At 53.2% G+C, this 15,857-nt stretch overlaps 1 protein-coding gene across 1 annotated transcript in view; it reads right to left on the bottom strand.

The window, feature by feature from the left end:
- The window catches only part of MYH11 (myosin heavy chain 11), a 114,469-nt gene that overhangs the window by 6,605 nt on the left and 92,007 nt on the right, over window positions 1-15,857 (bottom strand). The window contains 19 exon segments of the mRNA XM_041749957.1: window positions 829-1,001; window positions 1,092-1,200; window positions 2,085-2,293; window positions 2,896-3,019; window positions 3,452-3,540; window positions 3,880-4,008; window positions 4,355-4,516; window positions 4,759-4,971; window positions 5,317-5,529; window positions 7,083-7,331; window positions 7,544-7,696; window positions 7,784-7,888; window positions 9,246-9,275; window positions 9,277-9,453; window positions 11,028-11,172; window positions 12,556-12,575; window positions 12,577-12,769; window positions 14,376-14,547; window positions 15,356-15,479. Coding sequence (XP_041605891.1) covers window positions 829-1,001; window positions 1,092-1,200; window positions 2,085-2,293; window positions 2,896-3,019; window positions 3,452-3,540; window positions 3,880-4,008; window positions 4,355-4,516; window positions 4,759-4,971; window positions 5,317-5,529; window positions 7,083-7,331; window positions 7,544-7,696; window positions 7,784-7,888; window positions 9,246-9,275; window positions 9,277-9,453; window positions 11,028-11,172; window positions 12,556-12,575; window positions 12,577-12,769; window positions 14,376-14,547; window positions 15,356-15,479 — 2,789 coding nt within the window.

The following is a 15,857-nucleotide window of genomic DNA, read 5'->3' as shown; positions in this document are numbered from 1 at the left end:
GGGAGGACGAGGGGAGCCTGAGGTCCAGGCAGCACTGGTGGGGTCCACTCCTCGTGGCCATAGAGAACAGAACACCCCGCAGGAGATGGCAGTGCGCTTGTCTGCTTTTCTCAAACCACTCTGAGCAGCAGAAAGTAGGAAGGGTGATTTAATTGGGGTTGTGTTTTAACAAACTAAAGAAGGCAGCAGGCAGATGACTCGATGCTTGAGGGGCAAGTTAGAGCCAGTGGTAAAGCCCGTGGAAGGATTGCAGAGGGGAGACGGTCAAGGATGGGACCCAGCTCCAGGCCTGGAGGTGCAGGGGTGTGGGAGAGAAAATCTAACCCCAGTTAGGGCAGAGGTTCTCGACCACATGCATCTGCACCCCCAGGGGAATTGGGCAACGTCTGGAGACATTTTTGGCTGGGACAGTCCAGAGCGTGCCACCACTGCATTCAGTGCGGAGAGGCCGGGGATGCTGCTCAACATCCGACAATGCACAGGCCAGCTCTTGTGACCAAGAACGATCAAGCCCCAAACAGCAATGGTGATGAAAGACCCTCAGGGTAGAGAGAGTCCAGAAAAGGGGCTCCGGAGAGAAGGGACATGTATGGCTTCAGGTGGTGGGGGTTTATCTCCTCCCCCTCCTCCTCCTCCTCATCTGACCATGGGAGGGGAAGGATAGCAGCCCTTAAAACACTGGAGGGAGGATTGGCGCCCCCGATGGGTGCCGGGCCCACACCGGTGCTGCAGGAGTTGGAGCCTCAGAAAGGAGCGGGGCATCAGGGAAAGGGAGCCCTTGCATCTATAAAGAAATTCGGTGGGGCACGTCAGGCCGGCGAGCCTTACCTGAGCTTGCTCTTGAGCGCATTCACCTCGCGGCCCATGGCCTCGTTGCTCTCTGTGGCTTCATCCAGCTCCCGCTGCAGCTTCCTGCGGTTGGCGTTGATGCGCTGGGACTCCTCCTCCGCCTCCTCCAACTGCCTCTTGAGTTGCTTGACCTTCGCGTTTCCTTTCTCTGCCTGTGAGGGAGAGGTCTGAGGGTCAGGGCAGGGGTTGGGGGCACCGCTGGGGTCCCTGCAGGGCTGGGAGAGGCCCGGGAGCCGGGTCACCTGCTCCTTGTATTGCTCTGCCATCTTGCGCTCGTCCTCCACCTGCAGCAGGACCTCCTTTAGCTTCTTGTCCTTCTGCTTCAGCGACTTGGCGGTCGCCTGCTTCTCTCTGCACACACAGAGGGGGTACGGATGGCTTCCCGCGCCGTTGGTGTGGAGACCTGAGCAGCATCTCACCCACCGAGGGCTCTTTTCCCGAGGCCCAAGTCAGGGCTCATCCCTCAAATCACATAAAGCACTGTATTTGGCCACAAAAAGGAATGTAGTACTGACACCTGCTCTGACACACGTGGACGTTGAGGACATGCCCAGTGAAAGAGGCCAGTCACAAAAAGTCCCATTTATAGGAAACATCCAGAATAGACCACAGAAACGCAAAGTAGATCAGCGGTTGCTGAGGGCGGGGAGAGACAGAGGGTGATGGCAAAGGGGCACAGGGTCTTACTGAGGTGACGAAAATGTTCCGTGGAGAGGGTGCCCCTCCCTGTGAATATACTAAAAGCCATTGAGCTGAACACTAACTGGCTGAATGCTAGGGTAGGCGAGTTACATAAAGCCACTACCAAAATAAAAAGAACGGGTCGGAACCCGGGCAGTCTGATGGTGACAAAGGTGCCGTGACCGTACTTTCTCAGTAAGATGAGAAGCGTTACCATACTTGCTTGTGCTGCACGGGTTGCTGATTTGGACTCTGTGGAGCCCTTAACATGACATCCTGCAAAAACGCAGGCCAAGGGGAGCTTGGCTGGCTGCCCCCGCCCCCCCGCCCCCTGAGGAGGCCCTGCTACTCAGTGCTATTGGTAGGGGCCTCCTCCGGGCCAGGCCCACCTCCCTCCAGTGTCCACACGCAGGTCTCCCAGCACACCTGCAGTGTGGGTACCGCTTGGCTTCTTTCCCGGCCAGAACGGATGCCCTGAGAGCTCTCCAAGTGACCCCCGCCCGCCACTCACTATCAGGCAGGCAGGGTGTCTTTGGAGCCCAGGCCCCACCTACCTGGCCTCCTGCTCGACCTGCTCCTCCAGTTGTGCGATCTTGGCCTCCAGCGCCGCAATGGTGGATTTGAACTTGGACTTGACTGCCCCCTCCATCTCCTGCAGCTTGCTCCGGAGCTCCTTGTTCTGCCGCTCGAGCTGCTGCCTTGCACTCTCGTTCTTCTGGGCCGCGCTGCGTTCAGTGGCCAGCTCGTTGTTGAGCTGCTCGGCCTGGGGAGGACGGTGAAGGGCATGAGGTGGAGGGCACAGAAGCCTGGGGTGGCCCGCTGAGGTGACAGTCTTTTCCTGCTGCCTCCCAGCCTTCTTTGGATTCTGCATGTGCCCTTGGAGCTGGAGAACCCAGGAGCCCTCCCCACCTCCTCCAGCCACCAGCTCCTTTCTGGGCACAGCTCAAGAGGCGGTGTCCCAGTACCACCCAGGCTCCCCCCGTCTCCAGGTCACACGGTGGGTCCCCAGCACCTGTCACGGAGCTGGGACTCAGTGATGTCACTGAGCACTCACCAGTGTAAGGCCAGGGTCTGGGGCTAGGGACAGAGCAAGAAGTAGACCCCCGAGGCCCTTCCTCTAGACACACATCATCTGCTGGAGGGGCCAGACATACACTGGCCACCTGATGAGACACTGCAGGCTGGCATGACATGCTGTGACAACGGTGCTGCGTAACTGTGAGAGGGGCAGCCAGCAGATGTGCTGGACCCTTGCTCCCCGCTCCCCTCCACCCCCACCCAGGCCTGGCACACAGTAGCCTGCAGTGCATGTCACTGGACCAGTGCTGGGCTTCTTACAGGGTGGAGCCCAGCTCCGGTCCCCACCTGCTGCGTGGCCTTCCGCACGCGGTCGCTCATGGCCTCCATGTTGCCTTGCTCTTCCTCCAGCTCCTCCTCCAGCTGTGCAATCCGGGCCTCCAGGCGGCGCTTCTCGTCCTGAAGTGTATTCCTAAGGGAAGTGCAGCCACGTCTGATACTCCAGCCTCCAAGTTTAGAAGATTCCCTCTCCTTGGAGGAGTGATGCCTTAGAGTTGCCCTCATTTATAGCAGGAAACGGAGGCCCAGAGACTTGTCCAAAGTCACAGAGCTGGGAAGCAGGGAGCCAGGACTCCTATCTGGTTGGTATCGGCAGAGCCACGCCTGGTGCAAAGACCAGCTCTTTTCTCTCTGATGTCCCCAGCTGCTCCCGCCCAGCCCCAGCCCCTCCATGCTGTTCGTTCAGAATGAATGAAACTGGCCACACACTCAAATGGGGTCTGAAGACCTCCAGACTCCTATGACAAGCTCAGCTGGTTACTGTCATCTTCAGCATTAAAATAGGTGCCCCAGGAGGCTCTCCCATGAGCTGCCTCTCCCTGCTCCTCCCTGCGTGGCTCCATACCTTCCTGAGACACTGCTGGCCAGCTCCTCGGCCAGTTCCTCCTTCTCCAAGTCGGCCTGTTTGCGAGCTCTCTCAGCTGCAGCTAGATCCTGGACGATGGGGGTGGGAGGAAGGACACTTGTTACCTACCATGGAAGGGCTGAGCCCCACCCAAAAACCCACCTGCTCCTATCACCAGGCCCCCAGCAGTTTCTATGGCCACTCTTGAAAGTGGCTGTGACTTCTCTGAGCCCGGGGGAGGCCCTGCCTCTACACCAGAGGAGGAAAATCCTGTGTCTTTCCCTGCTCGTCTCTCCCTGGCCTTACTCTGGGGGTCCACCTACGTGGAATGCTGGATGAGGGAAAGAAATCTGTGGGTGCACACACTAGGATGCCAGGGGCTCCAATCATGATACCCCCATCTGAGCCTCTCAGCAAGAGGGCTTTACCTCCTGGAGCTGCATGAGGTCTGCTTCTAAGCTCTTCGCTTTCTTCTCATTTTCTTTGGCGGTGGCAAAGATCTCGTCTCTGGAGGCACGGGCATCTTCCAGCTCCCTTTGGAAGTCCTTCATCTGAGCCTGCACGAGTCAACAGGAAGGACAAGCTAAGATGTCCTTACTCGCCAGATTATGCCAACCCCTAGGATTTTCCACAATTAACCACAAAGAAATCCCTGTTGCATGAGCATTGCCCTCAACCTTGCACAGCCAGGTTGCTGTCTGGGGGCACATTCTGGATGGCAGTGGAGATGTGGTCTGAGGGCGAAGGCCAAATGCCTGGTAACGGTGTCTAACCCAGGGCAGGAAACAGCACCCAAGTGACGAACTGTGGTGGGAAACCACCAGCTAGTAGGCCCCGGTGCTGTCACCGGGAGGGAACCATGCCCTCCTTCCACCTGTGCCCTGCATTCAGGGCATCACCCACCTGCAGTTTGCGAAGCTGCTTGATGGCTTCTTCCCTGCCTTTGATGGCCGAGTCGGCCTGCAGCTCCAGGTCTTTCAGATCGCCTTCTAGCTTCTTCTTGGCTGCAGCTGCCAGGGCACGTTGCTTTCTCTCATCTTCCAGTTCTGTCTCGTATTCGTGAAGCTGAGCGAGGAGGGGAGATGTGCGCTGCTGGGCTGACCTGTCCCGTGGGGAGGCCCTCTCCCCACCTCAGCCAGTGTTCAACAAGCTCCCAGGTATGCACAATCCCCTGCAAGGTGGGTCTGCTCCTCCCCAGGTTGCAGGGGAGAAAACCAAGTCTCCCTTGGGCCAGGAGGTGGTAGTGGAAGGAAACTGGCTCTACCTACCTCCCTGTCCCCGCTTTTCCCTGACCTGACCCAGATTACCTGCCTCTGGAGCTGCCTCCTCTTCTCTTCGTTCTGTTCATCACGGGCCTGGAGGTCCCGCTCAAACTGGCCCTTGAGGGCCTGCATGTTGACCTCGAGCCGCAGCTTGGCATCTTCTGTAGCCTGCAGCTCATCTTCCAGCTCCTCCAGCTGGGTCTTCATTTCCTCCATCTGGGTTTCCAGGGCCCGCTTGGACTTCTCCAGTTCATGGACCTTTCACATGAGAGTTGGCTTCATGAAGGTGGTCCGGCAACCCACAGTGACAGGAAGCTCATTCAGGTCAGAGAGGTGGCTTGTTGCCACCCACAGGATGCATGGCCAGGAATCAAGACCAGAGCCTTTCCTTTGGGAACCCTGGACTCAGCCCCCCATGCAAACCGCTGTTCCTAACCAGCCCCCATGTGTGACAGTCAGAGGGAAGCCTTCATTCCCGATGATCGTTTCACATCAAAGAGGCACAGAGCCAGCCCCCCTCATCCCACCCCCATGAACTGGTAAATAGTGGGGACGGTGGGTTGGTGAAACATAAACAAGCCAGGACAATGAAGAGGGACTTACGTTCTTGCCCACATCATCCTTGGAGCTAACCAGATCCTCCATCTCAGCCTTGAGCATTTTGTTGGTCCTCTCAAGTTCCTCTTTGGCTTCTAGGGCCTCCTCGAGGGCTCGCGCCAGGGACAAGGCCTTGGTCTCCTTTTCCCTGGCTTCTGCCTCCGCTCTGTCCCTTTCATCCGCGTATTTGGAAGAGATGCTTTTCTCCTCAGCCAACAACTGTAACACAACAAAAGCCCCAGAGGTGATACCCAAAGGCATACCCAAAGTTTGGCCTTCATGTCATTGCAAATATGGGCTAGAAGCATTGTGTCCTGCTAAATTTATTCAGGGGCAGGTCTAAGTAATTAAGGTATCTATGGAGAGAGTTAATAATAAGCTTGCTTCTGACTTCCAGGTCAGCCTTAGGCAGAGCCAGCATCTGCCCAGCCTCTGTGCTTGGAAATCACTTGTGCCGCCCGTGTTGGTTAGAACACACTACTACTACTGAGGTCAGAGTGACACTTAATCCCACCAGGAGCCAATAATTGTTTTTGTTTTTTCACGGCCACTCAACGCCGGCTCTCTAAAGCGCCCTGTGAGCTGGAGTAGGGAAAGGGTGAGTGTGTGCATACACACTGTGCATACACACACACACTTATTCCTCTGCTTGGAGGGACGGTTCAAAGAACACTCTGTCCTGATGTTAACCTCATCTGCAGAGAGCTCAGCATATTATACACTGAAACATCCAAAAACCAGATTTCTAGAAGTCACCAGAGACAGGTTAGTAATAGGGGCCCCCTAAATAGCAGTCGCCACAGAATCCTACACAATAGTGACAGGAAAATAAAAAACGTGATCTCAGGCCTTCAAACTGGGAACAGAGCAGCAGAATGGAAGCAGTGAGGACAGGCTGACCGCACCAAGACGGAAACTGGAAGAGCCTGCACGTCACCTAGAAGCCTGGTACTCTGGGCCCCCATGCCTCTGGTGCTGGCCTAGCACAATCCCCAAATTGATTTTTAGGACAGTCCCCAAGTCACTTGCAAACCAAATGACATTTGCTAGATTTGAGTAACATATACAAAGTTGGTATTTAGGGGTGTAGGCCACACAGGTATATGCATTTATCAGCACTCAAGAGAGTGTACGCTGAAGATTTCTGCATTTCCACATAAATTTTTACCTCACAAGAAGCAAAATTGTATTTTAAATGAGAACTCTAGCTGATAGTGTTGAGGTACGGAGGGGGAGGGCTGTAATTTGCTTTGAAATGCATCCAAAAGATAAGATGCCATTGACAGCTGCAGTTTATCCTTATAAATAAACATGTAATAAAGCATGTTTGGTAAAACACTGATGATCGAATCCAGGTGTTGCCTGTTTCATGCTTTGAGGGTCGCACTGTGCTAGAAATTCTCCAAAATGAAATGTTAGGGGAACGTGGTTATCTAAAGGGTGGAAACACTAAATTACTTGGAATATTCAGGAGGTACTCAATAAATACTTGCTGAGTAAATAAAATAAGTCTCATTCCAGGGCTAGAAACTAAGGCATTGGTGGGGTCTCGGGCGAGCATCACGGTGGGGGGCACCTGGCAGTTATGCCCGGGCACTGCCGCCGTCCTTGAGCCTCACATTTCAGGGTCACCCAAGGCAAGCTAGCTTTCCATAGCTGCCAGCACAGCAGGGACTGGGGTGCAGGTACACAGCAGCCACACCGGCTGCCTCACAGACCCACCGACCCCAGCCCATGTCCTCGAACACAGTGGCCCACCCTCCAGCCCTTACCTGATCAAACTTCTTCTGCTTCTTTTCCAGGTTGGACACCAGTTGCCGCTGGTTGTCCAAATCGACGACCAGGTCGTCCAGCTCCTGCTGAAGCCTGTTCTTGGTCTTTTCCAGTTTGTCATAAGCAGCTGCCTTCTCTTCGTACTGCTGGGTGAGGCCTTCGATTTCCTTCTGGAACTTCTTCTTGCCCTCTTCCAAGGCTTCCACGGTGCTGGCAAAGTCCTGCAGCTTCTTCTTCGAATCGGAGAGCTAAAACGGCAGTGCCCAGGGTCTGGTGAGAGGAGGGCCATTGGATGATTCCCATCCCATACCCCCACCCCTGGGAAGAGACCGCTTTCTCCTCGTTGGAGACATTCAACATCAGGGGGAGCCAGTGAGCCAGTGCTCTACTGGAGCACAGCCGAGCTCCTGATGGGCCCTCGCGGCTTAGACCTAGAAAAGCAAGGACACACAGCCAGCACCTGGATGTTCAGAGTTGAGATGTGGCGCTCCAGGTTCTGCTTGGCTTCCATCTCCTCGTCCAGCTGGTCCTGCAGGCTGTTCCTCTCATCCTCCAGCTGGCGCAACTTGGTGGACACGTTGAGTTTCTGCCGAGTTTCTTCTTGAAGCAGCTCCTACAAAAGGACACACAGAAGTCCCAGGGGCCCACACGCAGGAAGCTCCTACCCCGGGTCCCTTTGGGTGGGCAGCAGGATACCCACCTGAGTGTCCTGGAGCTGGGACCCAAGGGACGCCACGTCCTTGGCCAGTTTTATGGCCTTCCCCTCAGCCTCGTTGAGCATCCCTGTGACACTCTCCACTTCGTTCTGAGGATGCCAAGAGACTGTGATTAGAACCTCCAGAGCGGGACCCTTATTAAGCTAGAGAAGCCCTCTTAACTCACATGATAGGTCTTGTGGGAATCCACTGATTGAGAAATACCCGAGCCATGATGGGGCTGATCACGGCAGTTCCGTGGCTCCCACAGAAAGTGTGTGCGATGCCTGGTTCTAAGAACCTCTTAGAGCCCCAAACTCGTATTGCACTCTGTTCGCACCAAATAGATCCTGGGTCCTTGCCAAGGTTGGCAAAAATGAAACAGCAGGTTCAAGAGCCCGACACAGAGCTGCTCTGGACTCACCTACTCCCTAATGTTGGAGAGGAGGATACATACGGCACCTCCGCTTCCAGGGGCCCTTTTACCACCAACCCTCTTCTTCCCCCCTTACTCTTTGCCCTTTCATTGGCCCCATGGCCAAAACCAGAGATGCAGGAGCAGGTCCTTTTGGAGGTATCAGCCTACTATCCGTCCTCTTCCCACTTACAATGAGGATATAAATGATCTTGACTCTACTCCTCTAGGACATCGCTTATGTTAGGATAGCAGAACCCCTGCTCTCTACTGCTTGTGGGGAAAAAATCCTATTTAATGCTCCCCTTGCCCCCTTGTCCCAGACTGTAAGCACATTAAATATTTATCGAAAGTCTGCCTATATTCTATGAGTGGAAGTCAGGCCAGACATCTCGTCAAAGCTACATAAGACCAAAGACAAACAGACCTTGTGATTGCTCATCTTAAAAACTATCAATGGCTTCTTGTCACTCAGAGTAAAGACCAATGTACATATAATAGGACCTGGAGGACCCTGTGTCACCCGGCCACAACCTACCTCTCTAGTCCCACTTTATACCATGTTTCCCCTGCAGCTCAGCATTCTAGCTCTACTTCTGTGATCTCTCCTAATTTCCCACTTACCCCTGGGCCCTTGCACATGCTGTTCCCTCTCCCTGCTAGACTTCTACTTATCTCAGACTGTACCTCCTTCTCAGTGAAGCCTTTCCCAACTCCTCCTCCTCCCGCAGACCAGGCCGCTTGTTACCTACCCTTACTACATCATTTTACATTCATTCATGGGATTATAAATGCCTTTCCCTCCCTCAGGTCAGAGTTCTGTCGGGGCAGGGGCAGGGCCTGTGTCTTTCTTGCTGTTATATCTTAGCTTGGCCTGCAGCAGATACTCTGATACTTGTTGAATGAGCAGATGAAGGTCTCTGCACACTGGAGCATGCAACAAGAGGACCACCAACTTGCTTTTCAGCAAGAGAGACTTCAGTTAGCTGGGAAGAGCTTCGGCCCCCACAGAGCTGGGACCAGGGGGGATGCTCGCTGCGTTGCCGCCTCACCTGCAGCTTGTGGACCTTGTCGTTGAGCTCAGGCCCGGGCCCGCTCCCCATCGCTACACTTGGACTGCAGCTCCTGCAGCTGCACCTCCAGCTTCTTCTTCTTGTGTTCCACCTCCTGCTTTGCCTGGTTCAGGACCCGCAGCTCACCGGCCAGGTCTGCGTTCTCCTTCTCCAGTGTCTGCTTATTCTTGTCCAGGTTGGCCTTGGCCTGGGCAGACAAACAGAGGGGAAGGAAAGCATCACAGCTCTGACCAGGAAAGCATTTTGAGATGGGAGCCCACATTACCTGGCACACCACTTGCTACTGTTTCCCCCAACCCCTCCATCAGGTAGGTTCCAGGGACTCAGACTTGTCCCCGCAGGGGAGGAACATGGCAACGCGGCGGACACACAGCCACCACAAGACTTTCTGTATTCTGTTTTTCTCAAGCTCAAGGTGACAAACCAGCGTTCCACGAGCTACATCCAACCTGCTGTCACATCCTGTTTGACCTATTCTTGGTTGCCAACATTTTAATAAAGAAATGTTACATAGAAATCTGAACTCCAGCTATTTTTTTAAATTTCATGTTCTAGATCATGACAGGTGATGGTTATACAAAAAAGCATAGATCTATCAAAATTAAACTATACAGTTAAAACTGGTGAGGTATACAGGTAAAAATGCATATACGTCAATAATTCTGACTTTTAAAAAACAAGAGGAGCATCATACTCAGTGGGGAAAAAACAGGAAAGACCTCCCCGAAAGGCAGGAACAAGACAAGGTTGTCCACTCTCACCACTTTCATTCAACAAAGTACTGGAGGGGGAAATGCACTTTGTAGGTACAATTAGCAAAATCTTATTCGTCCGGAATACATAAAGTATTAGCAAAATGTCAAAGGCTAGTATTCAGATCCCATTTGACAAGAGGACACAAAGAAGTGTCCTTTTATTCATCAGGAGGGTGAGGGGGGCTCTCTCGGCACTGCACTCTTCCAAGAGCAGTCCTAAGACTGCTTGTATGAGGCTGGAAGACGGGGCCTGGAGATATGCATGTTAGCAAGGCCACAGGGGAAATGAAATGAATTAGTGTTTGTAAAGCAATGAGACAGTATCTGGCACACAGTCGGGGCTACAGAAGGGATGGCTGCCATTATTTTAATGTGCAGGAAATTTTCAGATTCTCATAGAAGTAGCCATAAACCAGCTCACCTGAAGGTGCTCACTACATCACCTCCTGAAAGAATATTCACCTTGGCCAGTGACAGAAACAAATGCAAACTCCAACAATTTTTAGGTAGTGCTACCCCCATTTAGTCTAGCTTCGGGGGGAATATCTAGAAAGTGCAGGGATGTGGGAAGCCATAGCACCGAGGGTGATGGAGGTGATTCAGATCTTTAGGGATACAACCCGGACGTCGCAAGCTAGGAAGTTCACCCCACATGGAGCCTGCTTCTCCCTCTGCCTCTCTGTGTGTCTCTTATGAACAAATAAAATCTTTTTTAAAAATGTATTTACGTTAGAGAGAGAGAGCCTGCAAGAGAGAACATGAGCAGGGAGGAGGGGCAGAGGGAGAGGGAGAAGCAGACTCCCCACTGAGCAGGGAGCCCGATGCGGGACTCGATCCCAGGACCCCAGGATCATGACCTGAGCTGGAGGTAGACGCTTAACCCACTGAGCCACCCAGGCGCCCCGCTGTTTATCTGTCTGGGTCACACAGACCCTGATATGTAGCTATTTGAAGCTGCGTGCACGTCGCTGTTTTGCGTGTGGTCCCCAAAAAGATGATGACGTACCCTCTTGAACTGCTCCAGCTGCTCGGTGAGTTCCTCCACTGCCTGTGTGTGCTTCTGCCTCATTTCCTGGACCTGGGCCTCATGGGACCGGGTCTCCTCATCCAAGGCCTTCTTTAGCACCGTCACCTCCTGCTCCCTCTTGGCCCTGGACAGAAAGAACACAGTGGATGGCCATTGAGGGGAGAATGGGGCTCCCCTCAGACAGCGCTGTGCAGAGGAACAAGAGCTCTCCCAGGACCCAGAGCTGAAGTCTCCATCCACCACCAGCCCTCCCTGGCTGGGTGACCTCGGCTGAGTCACCTGACCTCTCTGGACCTGGCATCTCCTCAGCTGCAAAATGAGGAGCATGTGACCGCCCAGAAACTCTTAAGACCAGCAAAAAAAAAAACAAAACAAAAAAAACAAAAAAGTAGTATTAGCTCTTATTTATTGAGCACCTACTATGTGCCAGGCTCTGACCTAAGTTCTTCATGTACATCACCTCATATAACCTTCAGGGTAACCCTCAGAGGCACATATGTTAATTTTTCCAATTTTACAGATGAGAAATCTAAGGCTAAGAAAGGGTAGGCAGTCTGCCCATGTTGGTACAACCACCACGTGACAGAGCCAGAATCTGAACCCACATGGTCAGGTGTTTAAACACTGCACTGGGCTTTCCTGGATCATGGGCCAGGTGGGAAGGGAGCAGAATATCGTGCTGGCTTCTAAGCGCAGGTAAGGGATGTGACACAAAACCCAAAGTGTAGGTAATCAGTCTCAGCATTAGCATTGCACCTGATGCCAGATGCACTCAAAATGCATTTGTATAGGGACACCTGGGGGGCTCAGTGGTTGAGCACCTGCCTTCGGCTCAGAGCATGATCCCAGGGTCCTGGGATCGAGTCCCACATCGGGCTCCCTGCATGGAGCCTGCTTCTCCCTCTGCCTGTGTCTCTGCCTTTCTCTGTGTATCTCTCATGAATAAATAAAGTATTAAAAAATACATTTGCATATGCGTTGAGTGAATCAGCAACCTACTTTCACTAAGGTCAGCATGCATTATCTAGCAGGTGACCAGTTTTTGTTGGGGGACGGGTTGTGTGTTTGCGTTGGGGTGCTTTTTTGTTGTTGCTGCTCGTGTCTGTTAGCCTCCAACAATCCAACAAATGTTGGATCCAACCAATGTTTTTTTACAACATTTATCACAAAACTCCCACACACACTCTTGGAGACTGGAACCTGGAGAATTATTTACGCACATAGACACACACACGACAAGGATAGGAAGGAATACCCCAAAACATCAGCCATGTTGGGACTAAGGATGATGCTTTTGGTGTCTACGTTTCTATAGCTTTGAAATGGTCCTACTACCGTGATGCAAAATAAGATGAGACAGGACTGTGCCTCTCTTAAAGAGGGTAACTGTAGGGCCTGAGCAAGCCAGGGGTTCAGGATGTGCCTGGGGGTTGCCCCTTCTCCACCGGCCACCCCATCGTGCGGTGGGGCAGGGGGAGCCGCTGGGCTCCGCGGGCCGGCCTCCCACCTGAGCTCCTGCTGGGTGGCCTGTGCTGTCCAGCGTGTCCTCCAGCTCCGTCTTCAGCGCTTCCAGCTCCTCCCCCAGGTCCCGCTTCTGCTTTTCGGCCTTGTTTCTCGCGGCCCGTTCTGAGTCCAGGTCCTCCTGGAGGTCTGAGATGTGACCCTCCAGCTCCCGGATCTTCTTCAGAGCATTGTTCTTCTGAGCAATTTCATCATCAAGCCTGCCGGGGACAGATCACCAGAGTGAAGACCCCCCGAGACCTCACAACGTGGCCAAAAATTGCTTCCTGGGACCAGTTACTCATGTTCCACAGACATCAAAACAAGTCCCACCCACGTCCCCGAGACACAGTGGACCGCTTCTTGCTAGGCCAGGACTGCTTGCAGATTGGGACCTGTGTGATGTCAAAAAATAGGTTGTGAGGTGTGTGTGTGTGTGTGTGTGTGTGTGTGTGTGTGTGTATGTGTGTGAATGCAAAGCATGATCCCAGACGAGCCAGGTGCCCAGTTCACACCAGGAGCTTAATAGAGACTTTGTGAACACTGGACAGTTGTTTCTCCTCAGCAGCTACTTGTTTTCCTTTCTTTCTTTTGCTCAAACAGTGGCATGGAGCCTGCTCCAGGTTCCATGCAAAGCACTTGGCCAGGCGTTGCTTGGAGAGAGATTAAAACCGGGCCCCCAGTGTGGGGGACGCGGTGACTGTGGGGTCAAGGTGGGGGATGAGAAGCATTGTCTGAATGGCCTGGCGTGCATTAGGAATCTCATGGAAACAGCTCCCTCCTGACGCACGGTGGAGCTGGCCTCTTGCTTTGCTGTGATGGATGGAAAGGGAACAGCATGAAAGAGGGCCCAGAGGCAAGATTCCTCAGGACAGGGGGAGGTGAGCACCCAGGTTGTACTGAGTTTGGGAATGAGGAGAACTAAGAGAGAACCCTAAATGGTCAGGTTAGGGTTAGGCTGTGCAGGCGGGAAGCTGGCCTTCCCTGCACAGACCAGCAAGGTCTTCCATGCGGGTTCACAACCCAGGTGATGGCTCTGGCCCGTCACCCTAGCGCCGTCCTGTAGCACATACTGGAGGAGGAGCTGGCAGGGGGATTGGTCAGAAAGTTCTGGGGCTGAGACCCCAGCTCTGCCTCCGAAACACGGTGTGATGGTCACATGTTCCCTCACCTCGCCCCACACACCACTTCCTGACCAGTGACATGGAGATCACAGGAGTGTACCTAGCCAGGTGCGTGTGAAGACACTGCCTGGGAAGAGCCTGGCACACAGTGAACAGGAAAGTCACCACCGTAGCTGCTGGATTCTCAGTGCGAGCCCATTAGCGTGAACCCAGCCGGGAGCTGGGGGAAAGGCAAATGGGGTGGTGCAGGGGACAGGTTTCGAAGGGCCCGTGGGGTGTGAGGGCCGCTGCAGCCCGGGGATGGGTGGAGAGCCAGCAGCAGAGTAAAGGGGAGACTGGCATTCACAAAAAAGACCCTCCGAAGGAGGGGCAGGAGGGTCGTCCCGGCCTCAGGCAGGTGGTGCTTGAGAGGCCAGTGGAACGGACTCTGTGCACAAGTGTAGACGAGGGAAGGCCTGGACATGGAGAGGCAGGCATGGAGGAGGTGGAGGGGAGACGCAGAGAGAAGCTGAGCTTGCGGGGAAGAGAAGAAAGTCACTGGCATGGCTCTGGAGGCGCAAGCAAGACAGGGGAGGCACCCAGCAGGACGGAGGCCTGCCTGGAGGAGGAGGAGGAGGAGGAGGAGGAGCAAGGTGGGGCCCGCTCTGGTCCGGCGGGAGCCCACGGGACACACGAACACACACAGCGTGTTCAGCCGGGCTACCTGCCCAGGGCCGCCTGCAGCTCCTCCTCCTTCTTGGCCAGCTGCATCTTGAGCTCTGCGATCTGGGCCTGCAGGTCAGCTATCTGCTCGTGGAAGTCACTCGCCTCCCCTTCCAGCTTCCGCTTCAGCTTCTCCAGCTCCTGCCGGCTCTTCTCCTCCTTCTTCAGCCGCACTGCGACGAAGCCAGGGCCCCTCAGCAGGTGGAGACCACCAGAAAGGCGCCCGGAGGACAAGCCTTCCTGCTCCGGCAATTCACATACACACACGCTCATGAACACACACACTCATGAACACATGCACAAACACACACATGCATGAACACACACATGAACACATACATGTGCAAACACATATGAACACAAACACATACGTGAATACAAACACATACATGCACGAACACACATGAACACACAGTAACATGCATGCGTGAATGCACATGAACACACACAAACATGAACACATGAACACACACAATAACATACACGCATGAACACAAACACAATAACAATACACGCACGAACACAAACACATACACACATGAACACACATGGACACAAACACACATGAACACACATACTCAAACACACTCATGAACACAAGCACAATAGCACATACGTGCACAAACACACACGCACAAAACACACATGCGTGAACACGCATGGACAGGAACACACAATAACACATACATGCATGAACACACATGAACACACATAACACATACATGAATGAACACGCATGAACACAAACACACAAACGTGAACACACACACATACACACACAGCCCTACAGGCAACAGTTGCAGCCCAGACCACTATCTTTTTTTTTTTTTCCAGACCACTATCTGGTGGGAGAAAGCCAGTGCCGATGAAAAGCACGTCCGTTATGACAGGTGTGTTGGCTGCAGGAGCCTGGAGAGGCTCAGATTTGCTCTCTCATTTTAAAACACCCATCTAACACCCTCCTCAGGGTAGCCAGCTTACCTTCCAGTTCTGAAATCATAGATTCATGCTTATTTTTTAGCTTGGTAAGATTCTTGGCCTTTTCTTCCTCCTCTGCAAGATTCGTTGTTAAGTCACTAATCCTCTCTTCGAGGAGTTTTCGCTCCTTTTAGGGGAAAGAAAAAGAAACATCAGTGATTTTTTTTTCCTTTTTCCTCTTCTCTGGGATCTACATTGCATTTTTTAGTCATTTCTAGAAAAACAGTTGGAAAGAAAAACCTGCATGAACACCAAATACAACCTCTAGTTTCAAAAGGATAAAGAGGAGTTCCTTGATGGTTATTCCTTAAAACCCAACTATGTGGGACGCCTGGGCGGCTCAGTGGTTGAGCATCTGCCTTTGGCCCAGGGCATGATCCTGGAGTCCCGGGATTGAGTCCCGCATGGGGCTCCCTGCGTGGAGGCTGCTTCTCCCTCTGCCTGTGTCTCTGCCTCTCTTTGTGTGTCTCTCATGAATAAATAAATAAAGTCTTAAAAAAAAAAC

Source organism: Vulpes lagopus, chromosome 3 (assembly GCF_018345385.1).
Source record: "Vulpes lagopus strain Blue_001 chromosome 3, ASM1834538v1, whole genome shotgun sequence".
NCBI classification, from domain to species: Eukaryota; Metazoa; Chordata; class Mammalia; order Carnivora; family Canidae; genus Vulpes; species Vulpes lagopus.
The sequence above is the reverse complement of the archived record's forward strand: the minus strand, read 5'-3'. Positions and strand labels throughout refer to the sequence as shown.